Source organism: Poromitra crassiceps, assembly GCF_964638095.1.
Source record: "Poromitra crassiceps genome assembly, chromosome: 26".
NCBI classification, from domain to species: Eukaryota; Metazoa; Chordata; class Actinopteri; order Beryciformes; family Melamphaidae; genus Poromitra; species Poromitra crassiceps.
Genome location: NC_139640.1, coordinates 784,130 through 800,277, shown reverse-complemented (window position 1 = coordinate 800,277; position 16,148 = coordinate 784,130). Strand labels below are relative to the sequence as shown.

Here is a 16,148-nt window from a genome sequence, read left to right as displayed (position 1 = left end):
ATTGCTGGAGAGGTATACAGTGAGATTTCAGAGGTGAGTGGAGTTCAGAAGCCTGATGGCAGTGGGGAAAAAACTGTTTTTGAATGGGGTTGTTTTGGTGGAAATTGATCTGTAGCGCCGTCCAGAGGGCAACAGTTGGAACAGGTGATTGGCTGGGTGAGATGGGTCAGAAACTATTTTTTGTGCTCTTGTGATTGTCCGTTTATGGTAGAGAGTGTCTAGTGATGGGAGTGGGGTACCTATGATTTTTGAAGCTTTTTTTTTATTATTCGTTGGAGTTTGTTGCGTGAGTGACTGTCCAGATTGCCGTACCAGATGGTTTACCGTACCAGAGCGCTGGGAATTAACCAGTGAGATAATATAATCAATCAGTTCCACTGTGCTGTTCTCAGTCTGCATAATCTCCCGTTTGTGATTTGCTGCAGACTTCTCCGCTCCCCTGGTGTTGCCTGGCTGCAGCTCCGCCCCTGGGACCACACCCACCGAGAGCCTGTCTGAGGAGCACCTGGCAACGATCGTCTCCATGGGCTTCAGCCGAGACCAGGCTACCAAAGCACTTAGAGCCACGGTTAGAAACCGATGATTGATTCAACTGCTTTTGACTAATGTAACGGTAAAACTGAGACTAAACGGGCATATTCGTCCACTGTTTTCCCGACAGTGATCCAACCACAGTCCTCGAATTGTCTGCTTAAACTCTGGTTTAATAACGTTCCTCATTTGCCTCAATCCCATAACAAAAGTTAGCAGCAGCATGGCACTCAAGTGAAGTTGTGTTAGCACATTTAATATCAAAAGGGACTACTGAAAAAGATCACATCACCAAAACCTCTACTTGTCCACGTTCTCTGACAATATGTCTGCTGTTCTGTGTCCCAGAGTAATGTCCTGGAGCGGGCAGTCGACTGGATCTTCTCCCACCTGGATGACCTGGAGTCCATGGATGTGTCAGAAGGAGGCCGCTCAGCGGCAGACAGCGAGGGGAGCAGGGAGCCCCCGCCTGGGCCTCGAGTCAGAGACGGACCAGGCAGTGAGTCAGGAGAGGGAGGGGAGCTCACAATATGTCCTTAATGAATTAGTTGCAGGGATCTGATGAGAAACTCAAAAAATGTCTGTTTTGGAAGCAAAATCTTAATTTGAATGTATACAGTTCAATAACTGGTTCCTTTTGTTTTGTCCAGAGTATGAGCTGTTTGCATTCATCAGCCACATGGGGACGAGCACAATGTGCGGCCACTACGTCTGTCACATCAAGAAGAACCAACAGTAAGTACTGCACTGCCTTCTACAGCTTATTTGAAGCTCCAGATACACCAAGCAGATAGTTTGGCGGTTGGCAATGTCGGGCCATCGCTGTGGATTTTGTGGTGTGTCCTTTCCCCCGTCGGCTCTAGTTGGCGGCTTTTTCGGCCTTTTCGACATGTTCAATCAATCAAGTTTATTGAGCAGACTCAGGGTCCATAAAAAGTACATACAACATTTAAAAAAACACACGGGGACATAAAAGACAAAAAACAGAAAACTCATTGCACAAGGCACTGATACCAATATGTCCAAAGCTGGGAACCATATCTGACAGTGCTAAACTTGGGGTTAGTCAGCACCTGGATTACAGAGTTCATAGACCCGTTTAGACGGCATATAAATTTATACATACATTTCCTCAGGAGAGCCTCAAAGGTGTGAATTCTGGCCGTACAGAATAGTTCGCTGGCACTACTCCACCTGGGCTTGTTCATGAGAATCCTAAAACAGTCATTATACGCAACCCGTAGTTTGTGATGGCTCTCTTTCCTAAACTTCACCCACAAGGGGGCAGTATACAACGGTGTACAAAAAGATCTAAAAAGAGTGAATTAACATAGTCAGAGCACCAGTAAAATCTCCTAGCCAGCATGTTAGCCTGTGCATACAGCACCCGGCGCTGTCTATACATGTCGTCATCATCGCCCATCAGACGATCAGTTATTAAGTGTCCCAGATACTTTGTTGTTGAAGCAGCACTGATTGGCTGGTCAGCTCGTTAACCGAAGCAGTGCGTGAGAAGAGAGGGCACGCACAAATCATTCTTCTCATTTTTCAACTTCATCTCATTTTGATAATTCCAATATAGAAATATTTTCACAACATGGCCTTCGGGAAAAGTCCCTTGAGCCTGTCACAGTATGGTATCGCCCACTTAGTGCGCTTTCTTCTTATTTTTCCACCTCCGCCTCTTCCTTTCTTCTTCTTCCACAAGCAAAAGAGCAGGAAAAGGCCGACAACAACGCCAGTGCCATTTGCAACTTTTTATCAGACACATTCTCGATTTAGAAGTAGCTGTAGCTATATGACCAAACTGTTTAAGGGGTGAGAAAGAGTGATGTGAAAATGATAGGCAAACACACTACTGCTTTGATTCATGTATCTTGGTTTGTATATCCACAGTCCGAGGTCTCACGCTCCCAAACAGTCGGCCTTTGTTTCTGCTAGTCCTTGGAAGTCTGTCTCCCTGCCTGGTGTGTCACAGCCCTTTACTGTTTCAAAGGCCTAACCTGTTCTTTTTGAAGGGTAGAACTCTACTGTGAAAACATCTCTTTGAAACTGTCACATCCTAACAAGTAGTCAAGTAAAATGCAGATCCATACATTTGTGTTTCTATTATATTAGGCATCTCTCACGCTATGCCATGCGGCCCCGCCCTGCTCGCCGAGGTGGCCCTGCAGCTCGCATACGCAGCTCGGCCGCTGTGCGGGGCTCACTTTGCTCCCTCGCCTGCCCTCTTATGACATCGCTGATGATGTCACAACTTCGCATCACTGATGACGTCACAACTGCTCTTATGTGACATCATCAGTGATGTCACGATGCACAATTGTTCAAGTGACATCGCTGATGACATCACTTCCAGTTGAGTGACATCAAGTCAAGTCAAGTTTATTTGTATAGCACATTTCATACACAGAGGCAATTCAAAGTGCTTCACATAAAATGGTTGACAGGAAAAGAAAAGAAGAGAGTAAAATGGACATTTAAAAGCATCACAAAAAAAAACGAGTATAAAAAGTGCATTCATTAAGCACATAAAATGGTTGACAGGAAAATAAAAGATTTAAAAGCATCACAACAAAACTAAAAAAAAAAAAAGAGTATTAAAAAGTGCAATAAGCAACAGGCGCAGCAGTTGCAGAAAGAGCTCAAACTTATAGAGGACTCATTTGGTTCACTTCCAGGACAAAAATCACAGAGCCCACTTGCTCCCTTTTATGATGATGATGTGTGTTATGTGTGTTTCTATGCTGTCAGCTATTTACTACAGTATTTCACTTATGCAGTATATGACTGTGATTTTTTTTAATTAAAAATTCAAATTCAGATTGTAGTAGTAGGGGTGGCAGTCGCTCAGCAGGGGGCACCATACTCCACTTCTAGTTTGAGCCTAAAACAGTCCCATGAACACAGTACAAAGTACTAACCTTTAATAGATTTGAAAAGTTCAAAATATCCATCTGGGAAAAGAAAAAACTCATTACCCAAACTTAATCGAGATAAGACGAAACTTTAATTATCCCTGTGAGGAGATTGGTTTCATCTCATATCTTGACAAATATAGAAAGCCTCCTTTCAACACAGGACTGAAATTAGTAACTAGACTATCCCGCATAAAGTGCTATAATTAGTTTTAATGTTAATGCTGTCAATCTCTTGGTAACCATAGGTGTCACTTTTATCAAGTGATGTTTTAATCATGCAGGAATGAGACTGTTGAGTATCAGCGGTCCACACTCAAGTGGCTCTTGGTGAACTGTGTTCTCGCTCTGTCATCTCCTCAGGTGGGTCATCTTCAACGATCAGAAAGTGTGCGCGTCAGAGAAGCCGCCCAAAGACCTGGGCTACCTCTACTTCTACCGGAGAGTGGCTGAATGAGATGAAGGAGAAGTCAGACTTTTGAGTGAGGAGAGTGTGGACGCTAACACAAACGCACACACACACACAACAACACAACATGCATAGTCGCACCCCACCGAGCTACTAAGAATGGCCTGGCACGCTTCAGATCTGACAAAAATTAGGTTGTAAATACACTTCTCAGATGGCTTATGTATACACTTACATGAATTGGTGCAGATGTACAGTTCGGGTGTTGGGGAGGGAGATGTTTTCCTTTTGATCGCTTGAATACACACCAAACGTTAGTGGGGCTTTTGTTGCTGGGCTGTTCTTAGCCCGTTCACTCCCGTGTGTTCTCGCCACTATACTATCAATCCACATTCTGTCAGTGTCCATCGGCGTCTGTTAACACTGCCCCTCCCCATCAAAACATGTTGCTCCCAACCCCCCCTCCCTCTCTGATTGGACAGTGGCAGCTCTGATGTCATCACTTCAGCCAGGCACCACGTTCCTCCTCCTCCTCCTCCTCCTCTAACCGTTTCATTGAGGAAGTAAATAACAGTTCAACATCCACCATAAGAGAAAATGTTCAAATTAAAAAACTACAGCTCAAATGTGTGTTTAAAAAAATTAAAATAAATAAGTCAAAACACCAAACCAAACTAGTTGTTCTTTAAACTGCGGTGAGGGTGATATCTGGTTGGTTTTCTTGTTCTATTTTGTTTTTGTTTTTTGCAAAAAACGAATAAAAAATCCTTTGTTACTTTTGCTCTGACAAATAAAGACTTTTCTTTCTGCCATTCTGTCTTTGGCGTGATTTGAGTTTGCAGGGATTTTGGTTTTGTCATAATATAGCCTACATTTCCAGTAGCTATAGGTCTATTTATAAAATGTGTCATGTTTCATTTTGACATCATAGATTATGACTGAACTTTAAGGCTCTTCAGTTTCTTGTTCACAGGTGGGTAGAAGGAAATCCATGGGCAAGAGGAAATAGTCTTTTTACTTGCATTAAAGTAAACGGATTGTGCGGGAATGCTCTCTTCTCAACATACATTAAAAACCCGAGTGATGGAGGAGATCACATTATTGGATTATTTTACACGTTTTAGTGATGCAGCCTAGTTTTAGGAAGTGTTTTGAAGTGAGCGTAGACTTGCGGAGTTTCATGTCAAATCTAGGCCGTGCCCATGTAAGAAATCCCAGGCCTAGTTTGCAAGAAAGCGCATCATCACGAGTAAACCCACAAAGAGCTGGGGTTTGCAATTGCCTCCAACTTTCCAAACTGCAGTTCTCTTCCGCACTCGACACCCTTTGCAACCTTGCGCCGTCGTCTTCGATGAAATGAAGCAGTGAAAGGACAAAGAAAAATAGTTTTTGCCCGTTTTTAAATTGCATGAACTACCTACGATTCCAGGTAAGTTTTGAAACTAGACATGAAAACAAATTTGATGTAAAACGTGGATTTTGTATTCCCATTCGGAAAACAGTTTTCTTATATCGAATATCTACAATATTTTCAAATGTCAGACTTGACATAATAATTGGTGCATCCGTTTCGGACAAAAAAAAGTGACATTTAAGTTTGTAACCATAGCCTCTTATTTATAAATTTAAGTCAATTAAGTTGATGTCTTCGATCTTCCAATCCAACGCTTAATTGTTGTGTATTGTATTTGAAACCCTATTAGCGTTTAAAGTAAATGTTGAAGTGTAAGTTCCCTCAACTGTAAAAAGGGAAAATGTGCCTTATTGCCACTTTAGGTGCTTAAGACTTGTGTATATGTCCAAATCAACCTAATTATAACTGAGAAATGCCTAATGATCTCTATGTAACTTTATTGCTCACGGTCACTACTGTGGTGAATCATGATAATATGTAAGAAAATACAATTGGCTTGTTTTGAATTGAATTTGGATGCAGTTGTCTAATTGACTGAATTTTAATATGAGCAGCCTCCTATTGTGGAAATTTGAATTAAAATTTGAATGTGGTTTTAAAACGACAATTTGTTCAATTAGTCTAAGGTATTATATGTTTATGAATTTGATTCTATTAAAGCATTAGAAACTCTAGAACTCGGGGCCGTAAAGCTGCATGGCGTAGTTTACCACAAAGCAGTGAGTGAGTGATAAATGGTGTAAACTTTTTTAAATTAATTTTCTCCCCCAGTTGCCTTATGCTGGAAGAAACGCATGCCAAAACGATTGCTTTAATGCGCTTTTCTTATCTGATGTACATCTCAGAAGCATTTTTTATTTATTTATAGGGATAGTCCTACCAAGCATTTTAACATGCATTATTGATTATTATAATTAAATACAGCAGAGTTTTTTTTTTTATATATATTTTTTGAATTTCTCAAGCACAGTGACATTGTTTCAGTTCTGTTCTGTACATTTCTGGAACTAAGTTTGATTTCTGTTTGATATGAGAGGAAGGAAGTAGCCTTGTGAAGTCGCTTGGTGGTTAGGGATCACATGGTGATGCAGACAGTAGCTGTTCATCTCAAACAGAATCTTGGTGTGCTCCATCTCTATCTCTATCCTGGAGTAAACCACTGACTGACATTGTTCTCCATAATTCCACAATCTGCTGCGATAAAAGAACAGGATTTTGTCATTACAGTCACACTCCCATCATTCTCTCGGATCCAAATATCAGATATGAGGAGCATTGTGTGGTTTGGCTTTGGTGAGTGAATATTATATTATTTACCCTTGTAAATCATGTAAAATATGTTTTGGAAGTATACAATGAGTTGACAATAAGATATGCAGATCCTGATCATGTGTCTGACACTTTAAGAAGTCATTTCATGAAAAAAAAAATGCTATATGAAAATTTAACTTTTATGGTAACCTTCCCCAATGTCTAAAGATACCCTGAAATTATACCTGACAATTTGCCCTTTCACCTCACATCAAAAGTCGTCAAAAACGAATTAATCCAAAACCATCAATTTGTCAGTGTTTAAATACACAAAGCTCATTGAAGCTCATTGTATTCTCACGTGATTTATTGTGATAACTGAAGCGTGTGTGTGTGTGTGTGTGTGTGTGTGTGTGTGTGTGCTCCCCTCTCAGTGCTGGGTGCACTTTCAGCTTCAAGTACCATGATCCGCAAGAAATCAGGGGAGCGTGTCGAGATCAATTGTGGGGCTGGCAAAATTAGGAGGAAGGTGGAATGGAAACGTGGAGGAGATGTGATTATTGATGGTGATACATCGAACGGCCAGTCACGCAGAGGTAGGCTATACAAGAGAAGAGAGACGGAGGACATTGTAAACAATAACTGCTGTACATACAATCTGGGAACTTAAGAGTCTATTTTTATTTGAAAAATGTCTCTATAAATAGAGTCTGGGTTCCCAGATCGCTGTACACATTACCCTAACATATATTGTCTACTTTAGGCAAAACTGACACATCGCTCAGGTCAAGATTGGTAAGGGATAGGGATCTGCAGATCTCTCAAGTGAAGGAAAAGGATGCTGGAACGTTCACCTGCTATGGGGATGGGAATCCTCAGCCTCACCACACACTTTTTGTGTACACAACCACAGGTACCATATGTTCCCACTTCCCAGCAGAATAACCACAGTTAATCACAGAAAGGTATACACCATTACGCCAGGCCCATGAAGATATAAAGACTTGTCTGCTTCCTGGCACTCATTGCATTCTCCTATATGACAAACCTATCTGACACCTAATCATTATCCTATGTGACAAACCTATCTGACACCTAATCAAAACAAACATTACGCATTAAACATTACATTACAATACTAATTCTTCTGTCTAGAAATCACATGCTCATTTCTAGTGTGGCTTTCAGGTACAAAAATAATCACCTGAAGTTATGTTCATCATTCAATATCTCTATGTGAAGTTATGTTCATCATTCAATATCTCTATGTGAAGTTATGTTCATCATTCAATATCTATATGTGAAGTTATGTTCATCATTCAATATCTCTATAATGTAGAGGATGTAAAAGTGTTGCCATTTTGTCAACCAAGGACTGAAGTTACCCACTCTCCTTTAAAAAGCACCATTTTGCATCCTAATCATTTTATCTAATCACTTTTTATGCCTCCGCCAGCGATAGCCAGGCCGGAGGCATTATGGATCCGGGTTGTCCGTCCGTACGGCCGATGTTTGTTAACGCGATATCTGAGGAACGCCTTGACGGAATTTCATCAAATTTGCCTCAAACATCGACTTAGACTCAAGGATGAACGGATTAGATTTTGGTGGTCAAAGGCCAAGGTCACTGTCCTCTCGAACGCCATTTTCAAGCTTGTTAACGCAATATCTCAGGAATGCCTTGACGGAATTTCATCAAATTTGCCTCAAACATCGACTTGGCCTCAAAGATGAACTGATTACATTTTGGTGGTCAAAGTTCAGGGTCACTGTGACCTCACGAACGCAATTCCCAAGAATGAACTAATGGTGGAGGCATAAATCCACGGTGCTGTCGTTCTAGTTTCTAATTAAGGACATGTCAGTCCAGAAGGAACTCTCCGTTGGTAGTTGAACCAGCCCATCTCTTACCTTCTCTCTCTCCCCTCTCTGCATCAGTGTCGGTCAGCCCCTCCCCTGATCTCCAGCTGGGCAAGGAGGCTACGCTCCAGTGTCAGGTAACAGGGTTACCTGACACTGACGTTACTACAGTGGAGTGGGTGAGGCCAGATGGAAGTCCAGGAGGTCCACCACCAGTCCATCTCAACCCTGTAGCCAACTCAGACGCAGGGACCTGGACATGTAAAATCATCTCTCAGAACGGGGAGATGTACGACAGCAAGACCCTATACATCAAAGTTAATGGTAGGACACTGGCTTCTACGAAAGTCCTTGCTTAAAACCACACCACAAAACCCCCTCCCCCCATATGGCCATTGGCTAAAGCAGCTATACAACATGGGACGATTTATTTTCAAGGATTATCTGGCGTGTTTTCCCTTTCAGGGTCTGAAACTATGACTACACAGGACTTCCGTACACCAGCCTGCCCTAAATGTACGTATAACTGGGATTCACTATTGCGTTCCAAAATCACATTTTCCAAAATCACGGTTTCATTCCTCAGATCAATGAGAGCTGCGTGTATGTAGCCTAGGTAAACCCAGCCCCCACGTGACCTGCTCTCTCAGTTCCCAGTCACTGAGAACAGGTCTGAGAGCAGGTCACGTGGGGGATGGGTTTACCCAGGCTAGCGTGTATGTTGCCTAGATCTAAACTGGATTCATTCTTTGCTGGATTTGACTTTGACTTCTAGTTTCTAGTTTTGTGCTCTCTCTCGCTCACGGTCCATTTTCATAGGTGGACCAGCAGGACCACCAGCAGGACCACCTGCAAAGGGCGCCAAGCCTGATAAGCCGACGCTGTTGCTGGGGCTCAGCCTGTGGATGTGGGTTGCAGTGGGAGCGGGCTGCCTGGTCCTGGTTCTGCTGGTCATCTCCATAATTCTTGTGCACCAGAAGATCAAGAGAAGGCGGGTAAGGACAGAGCAGTGGTGGAACGAGTACTCAAATGGTCCTACTAGAAGTACTGTTACTTTAACTAGAGGTAACAGTACTGGTGTGAAATCCTACTTAAAAGTAAAAAGTAGGTCTTCAATTCATCCCAAAATCAAAGATATGCGTTTCCTCTTACCTGTAGTGCCATTTATTAATCTAGGTTGTTTTTGTGTGACTTGCCGAGTTTTGGAGATATTGGCGGTAGAGATGTCTGTCTTCTCTCGAATACAATGGAACTGGATGGCACTCGGCTTGTGGTGCTCAAAGTGACGGGGACAAAAACATTTGGGAAAACTCCCAGAAATCATGACCCAGTTACTCAAGATAATCCATAGACCTTGTAGTGAGCAGTTTCATGTAGGAACTATTTTCTTTCAACCAATCTACACCCGCCAACCATCTCACGGCGCAGAAGGAAGCGTGCGTCTGTTAGCTTAGCTGTTATTTTAGCTAAGCTTAGCTGTAACATTAGCATGCTTCCTTCTACACAGTGAGACAGTTGGCAGGTGTAGCAGCCACCCAGTTCCATTTGTATTCAAGAGAACGTAAACATCTCCATGGCCGATACGATATCTCCAAAACTCGGCAACTCACACCAAAATGATCTAGATGGTTAAATAGCACTACAGGTAAGAGGTGGTTTTGATTTTGGGGTGAACTGTCCTTTTATAATGTACTTTGAGTTAAATTTACTGAGCTGCGTTTGACTAAAGAGAACATTTTTAGATGTGATCTTTCCAACGCAATTTGTTTCCTTTAACACATTCACTGCCAACAACGTGTAAACACGTTTTCAGAATCCAGCTGTTGACTGCCAACAACGTGTAAACACGTCCTTGGCATCGATTTTTTTTTTTTAACGGGGGGTTGTGCATCTAACCCTTTTACATATCTTATATAAGTATTGGACGTGTACAACGTGTACAACCCATTCCACCGACCCACTAAGTGGCGACAAGGAAGTAGGAAGGCAAGCAAAAAGCAGTGTGATCCATTTCCGAATGGAAATGGATTGGCGGAGGCGCTTTCGTTTTCGCGTTGATTGCTGGCGGTGCGGGATTGCAAACTTGCATCGTGGATTGCGGATGGAGCACACTTTGAGGCACGCAGCGTAAATATGACCAGAGTCGCAGGGGCTTCATCGGAGCTCTCGGCCAGGGCTCCGGGAGGCGGGCGAGTCCAGCCGGGCTTCCTCGGGGAGCGGCCACGCAGACAGGCACAGCCAGGCACAGCGGCAGCGGGGCAGTGAGGCTGGTGACAAGCAGCAGGCCATTTTGCCTTGCAAAATAGCACCAAATTGGAAACAGCCATAAAAGGCTTTTAGAATGGGATTTTCAACCCATTCTTTTTTGTTTCTTTTTCGTTTCTTTTTCGCTCTAATTTAGAGTAATTTAATTTCTATTCAGAAATTTATTTGAGAGGTCGAGAGTATGAGAAAGTGAATTTGCACAGGTAGGAAAGTGCTTGTTACACGGCGCTGCAGCCAAGAAGAACGCCCACGGAGGGAGGAGTTGAAGCAACTCTCCCTCTCGCTCTCTCCCTCTCTCTCTCTCTCTCTCGCTCTCTCTCTCTCCCTCCCTCCCTCTCTCTCTCTCTCTCTCTCTCTCCCTCTCCCCCTCTCACTAGGATTAAACCTAGTGCGTCTCCCTCCCGAGAGGGAGAGAGAGAGAGAGAGAGGGAGGGAGAGCGAGAGGGAGGGAGAGAGAGAGAGAGAGAGCGAGAGGGAGGGAGAGAGAGAGAGAGAGCGAGAGGGGGAGGGAGAGAGAGAGAGAGAGAGCCAAAAATGAATGGTTAAAGTGACTGTTCTATCCAATTTCACAAAAAGCCGTTTATCTCTGAATATTTTTTCTGACGCTAAAACCATGCTGTATTCAACTGCTAATGCTTACATAACTACTAACTCTACAAACTAACTCTTTTAGACAGAGAAAGTACACATTCTATTAGTACTTTTGAGATATTGTATGTTCACAAAGTCCAAGCTGAAACGAATCCTCGGCTCTTGTAAAATGAGCCAGAATCCTCAAAAAACGGCTTGGCAGAAGCTACCTACAGCAAAAAAAAACGGCTGGCAGTCAATGTGTTAATTGGAAAAATTTGAAATTCAAGATTCAAGATAATTTAATAGCTATAGTGAGCAGAGGCATAGCTTGTGAACAGGCAAGGCAGGCAACTGCTTGGGGCCCCCAGGCCATTAGGCCACCCCCCCCCCCTCCCCGAGGGCTAATGAACTTTACTCCACAGCAGTGACCGCAACCCCGTCCCCATTAAAACAACCAATGGACGATTTGCAATGACATTGAACCCTCCCTAAAGGGACCCCGGCCATGTCATTCCATGGACGATTTGCTCACGTACTTCTCTTGAATTTAAATTGAAACCTAGAGAATGTACGTGAATCAATCAAGTAGGCCAAGTCTGATGGGAATGATTCTCAGTGTGTCACTGGGAAGTGTGAACCATTCCCGGCAAATGCATGATTCACAGTGAAAGTAAGAGAAGTTATAAAGAAGAAGTTATCTGGAAGTGAAAAAATAGAAAAAAGAGGATGATGAAAAAGGAAGCAAGCAAGCAATCAGCAGATGCTGATTAAGCAGATAACTGAATGCTGGTTAGTCGCCTGCCTTGGAGGAGATACTTGAATAACTTCAGTGAGCAATGCTATCAAGTTTTGTTGTTGTTTGTTTACCTGGCTAGCTAAGCTAACATTTGAGCTATGAATGATATGAAAGCAGGGCACAAAATTAGTACCTGCAGCCACCACCCAAAGCTGGTAAAATATAAATATGCAAGTGGCTGATAGATTTGCTTCACTCACCACCAGCCCAAAAAACAAAAACAATGCTAATCTATTGAGTGGCTGGTAACATTAGATGTTTTAACATTCACTAGACATTTTGCCGGTGGCCCGGCTGCTGCATGACCTTGCCTGCACAGTGCACAATTGCTCAACTTCGCATGACTGGTGACATCACTGTCACTGATGATGTCACAATACCTATGACATCACTGATGATGTCACAATGCCATATAGAGTACCGCAGGGATGGCGTATTTTTGTCTGCTTTTTGGTTCGTCAGGGGGAAAAGACTATGGGGTTTTAGAATGGGAATTTCATTTAAATGCATAAAATAAGGGTTAACTAAAGTTTATGGGAATGCAAATTTGGGTTCAGCAGGATCATCTTCACGAACCTTAATAACTTTTATGTCTTTTGAAGCGTTTTCTAAAAATTGCGTTTAAAAAACATTATGTTCCAAAAGTCATAAAACTTATAACGATGATGTTAACCACAGACCTTATTTTATGCATTTAAGTGAAATGCCCATTCTAAAACCCCATAGACTTTTCCACTGACGAACCCGGAAGTATACTTCTGGACTCATTCCTGCGGTTCTCTATGGAATCAGCAGTGCCTATGACATCAATATAATTTTGGTCAATAATGATGTCACTGATGATGTCATAGACATTGTGACATCAGTGGGACAAAAATTGAAACAAAGCCCACTTGCTCCCTTTCATATAAGAAGGAATCTCGCGCGCTCGATTTCTAGGCTCGGCCACTTGCATCTCGCTGAGCTGCTCCTGCAGCTCGCCAAGCTGGCCCTGCAGATCGCATTCGTAGCTCGGCCGCTGTTAATTTTAAAGTAAAATTACTGACCGTGGAATACTCCAAAAAGTAGGCTATACAAAAAAAAGCTACTCAATTACAGTGACATGAGTAAATGTGATGAGTTATTCCACCACTGGGAAAGAGACCCCAGAAAACTCTGAGAAATCCTCACATGCGGCTTTGCAAAATGCAATCAGGAGGTTTAAACGAGTGGAGATGGGCCGATGGAGTGAATGAATCAATCAATGAAAATGTGATTCTTCTTCCGTAGCGAAAGGCCCGGAAGCTGAAGAACCTCAGGCAGCCACTGACGGCTAAGGCCTACTGTCAGTGTAACGGGTAAATGTTCTTAACCTGCTTCTCTCTCATAAAGAAACCCCTCCTCCATCCACTTTCTAATCCTCTCTGTTCACTTTATTCACCTTATGTAGCCCCACCCACTTGACCCAGTTGTGTTATGACTTCCTGTTCAAAACACCCGTTTTACCTGGTCACTAGTACTGTCAGTGGTGCGTGATTTCTAACCCCACATAGGATAAGCAATAACCACGCCTTGTGGCGCCGGGATTGGCCAGGAGCAACACTGGAGGGCACGCAGCCCAGAGATTTCATAAACAAACTGAATAGCTCTTGAGAACGGACAGCGATTTCGAGAGCGGACATTGAAATTAATTATGGTCACCTACCTTCCTTAGCATAGTAATAATAATAATAAGCATAATAATTGTAATCTACACAATGTACACAATCTACAAAAACATGCAATAATATAAACGGTGTTGTGTTCACGTTCATAGCTCATATAATATAATGTATCATATCGTTAATTTCAAGCTCAATTCTTACCCAGAGAAAAGGTACAGCACTGAAAATGTAACAAGCAATAGTTTTTTAAACATCTTTATTTTAAAAGATGAAAACCCCCAGGTGCTTTAGTCCCAAGCTTCAATGCTCCTGGCCAATCCCAGCGCCACAGGGCGTGGTTATTGCTTATCCTATGTGGGGTTAGAAATCACGCGTCAGTGGTGTAATGTAACTAAGTATAAATACTTAAGTACTGTACTTTTTCCGAGTATCTCTACTTTACTTGAGTATTTATATTTCTGTCAACTTTCACTTTTACTCCACTACATTTCCCAAATAAAATGGATACTTTTACTCCACTACATTTCCCTCAAGCATCTTAGTTACAAAGTAAAATCAGAAGAAATTGGGTAGCCTGCAAGCAATCAGGTTTGGCAAATCAGTGCTCCTACTTTGCAAGTTACGTTAATCACGATCCACACGCCATTCCATTTGGTGGCTGTAATGCAACGTAACGTTGTTTGCCAGCGGCTATAAAAGTCAAGAAGAAGAAATAGACTTCCACTCAAGCCCAGGCATGTCTTTTGCTTGAATGTTTTTTGCAGCATTTACTTGTACTTTTTACTTTCAATACTTAAGTACATTTAATATCAAGAAAATTACTTTTGATACTTAAGTACAGAAAATATCAAGTACTTTAAGACTTTTACTCAAGTAATATTCTAATGAGTGACTTTGACTTTTACCAAAGTCTTTTTCTGGGAAGATATCTTTACTTTTACTTAAGTATGCTTTTCGAGTACTTTATACACCACTGAGTACTGTACTGTCACAGGACGTGTAAACACAATAGGAAGTAACTGGCTGACCCCTGTGTTGGAACATAAGGTGAATAGATACTTTCTATAATAGCCCCTATTCACTTTATGTCAACGACTGTTTGACCTTCCTAGACACTGTGCCTCTTCCCAAAGTACTTAATTATTGCATCATAATTAGTGTGAAAACGTGTGTTCTTCCCTCTCTTTATCACAGCCCAGCAGCTGTGGCAGCAGCGCCGCGAGGACGGCAGAGAGAGAAGCCATCAAGCCTCCCTCTGCCAAGCCTCCCTCTGCCACCGCCCTAATGGAGTGACATAAAAGGACAGATTGAAGAAGGAGAGATGGAGAAGAGAGGGGCGGAGAGAGCTAGAGGAAGGCAAAAGAGAGAGGGGAATAGATGTAGAGATAGTGGGAGGAGAGAGAGAGAGGACCCCAGATTGAATATGGCATGAATGTAAATGGGCTTTCAAATGCTCTTGATGAAATATATTATATATATTTTAATTATATATATTATATAAAAAAAAAAAGATGTAATGATGTGGGCACTTTTAGCTTTTGCACTCAATGCAACCAGTCAACTGAATGCAAATGCACCAAAAGGCAGCCGCTACAGTATGAAACGGCAACAACATACTTAGTTTATGGAGCCTATTAACATTTTAAGCCTATTATATCATTATGTACTCGCACATTATACACCGCATTGTAAATATGAATATGTAGTGCTTTGCATCTTCAATTACATTTGGTTGAATTTCATGTACTTTCAATTTTGTGTGTTTTCAACTGTATTTTATAGACATTATACTTTATTTTCTATCTATTTTTGTATGTGCATGTATGTATTGTATTGAAATGTGATCAGACCCCCCCCCCCCCCCCCCTTCCCGTTCAATAAAAGATAAGATCTATCAACCATTTCTGAAGAGTATTGTTCCTGTTCATGGAAAAATCATAAGTTCTCTTTCTACTTAAATTGCATAGTAAGCTTTTACAGCAGTGGTGGTCGCCTGGAATTCAAATAAGGTCGCCTGAAAAAAAAAAATTTTTTTTTTTACACCACACACAATTTAATGTATTTATTATTAGTTTTGAGTTTAAAGTGATAATCTCTAAGATTTCAGTTTTGTTCTCTTGGGTGGCACCTACTGTATGATGGTGAGTGGTAAAAGTGAGATCCAAACAGTGTAATGTCACTATATACTGCAAATACTTCATCCAAATGGACATGGCCTCAATCAACATTGCGAGTGACTTTTCTTTAGATGAAAATCTTTTAGATTATAACTTTAAATCAGGATTCTGAGAATAATGGCAGAATTCGAAGTTAGTTGTAATTTTGAGAAAAAAAGTCAGAATTCTCAGATTAAAGTCAGAATTCTGCGGTGAGAAATAAGCATTAGGTGACATCACTGACGATGTCACTGATGATCTTATCGATGTTGTACCGGCATTTGAAATGTCTCGGGTCCCTAGATTTTTGTGACGTCAAAATAGGGTCACAA

The 16,148-nt window shown here is 41.9% G+C and overlaps 2 protein-coding genes across 4 annotated transcripts in view; both read left to right on the top strand.

Annotated features, from left to right (window-relative positions):
- The window catches only part of usp5 (ubiquitin specific peptidase 5 (isopeptidase T)), a 32,210-nt gene extending 27,546 nt beyond the window's left edge, over positions 1-4,664 (top strand). For all 3 annotated transcript variants that reach the window (XM_083661295.1, XM_083661296.1, XM_083661294.1), the window contains exons 17-20: positions 426-568; positions 880-1,030; positions 1,182-1,266; positions 3,813-4,664. In XM_083661295.1, coding sequence (XP_083517421.1) covers positions 426-568; positions 880-1,030; positions 1,182-1,266; positions 3,813-3,906 — 473 coding nt within the window. In that variant the 3' untranslated portion in view covers positions 3,907-4,664. The remainder of the gene's footprint in view (positions 1-425; positions 569-879; positions 1,031-1,181; positions 1,267-3,812) is intronic.
- Positions 4,665-5,153: 489 nt separating this feature from the next.
- LOC310798860 (uncharacterized protein) lies at positions 5,154-15,213 on the top strand. Its single transcript, XM_083661424.1, has 9 exons — positions 5,154-5,287; positions 6,500-6,565; positions 6,958-7,119; positions 7,287-7,436; positions 8,462-8,707; positions 8,849-8,899; positions 9,203-9,378; positions 13,287-13,354; positions 14,855-15,213. The coding sequence occupies exons 2-9, from the start codon at positions 6,538-6,540 to the stop codon at positions 14,943-14,945; spliced, it is 972 nt and encodes a 323-aa protein (XP_083517550.1). The 5' UTR covers positions 5,154-5,287; positions 6,500-6,537; the 3' UTR covers positions 14,946-15,213.
- The last annotated feature ends 935 nt before the right edge of the window (positions 15,214-16,148 follow it).

Excerpts from the sequence above, each read along its gene's own strand:
- LOC310798860 (XM_083661424.1), top strand. The coding sequence starts at position 6,538 with ATGAGGAGCATTGTGTGGTTTGGCTTTG. Across the intron at positions 8,900-9,202 it reads TACACCAGCCTGCCCTAAAT|GTGGACCAGCAGGACCACCA; the intron begins GTACGTATAACT and ends CCATTTTCATAG. Across the intron at positions 13,355-14,854 it reads GCCTACTGTCAGTGTAACGG|CCCAGCAGCTGTGGCAGCAG; the intron begins GTAAATGTTCTT and ends TCTTTATCACAG.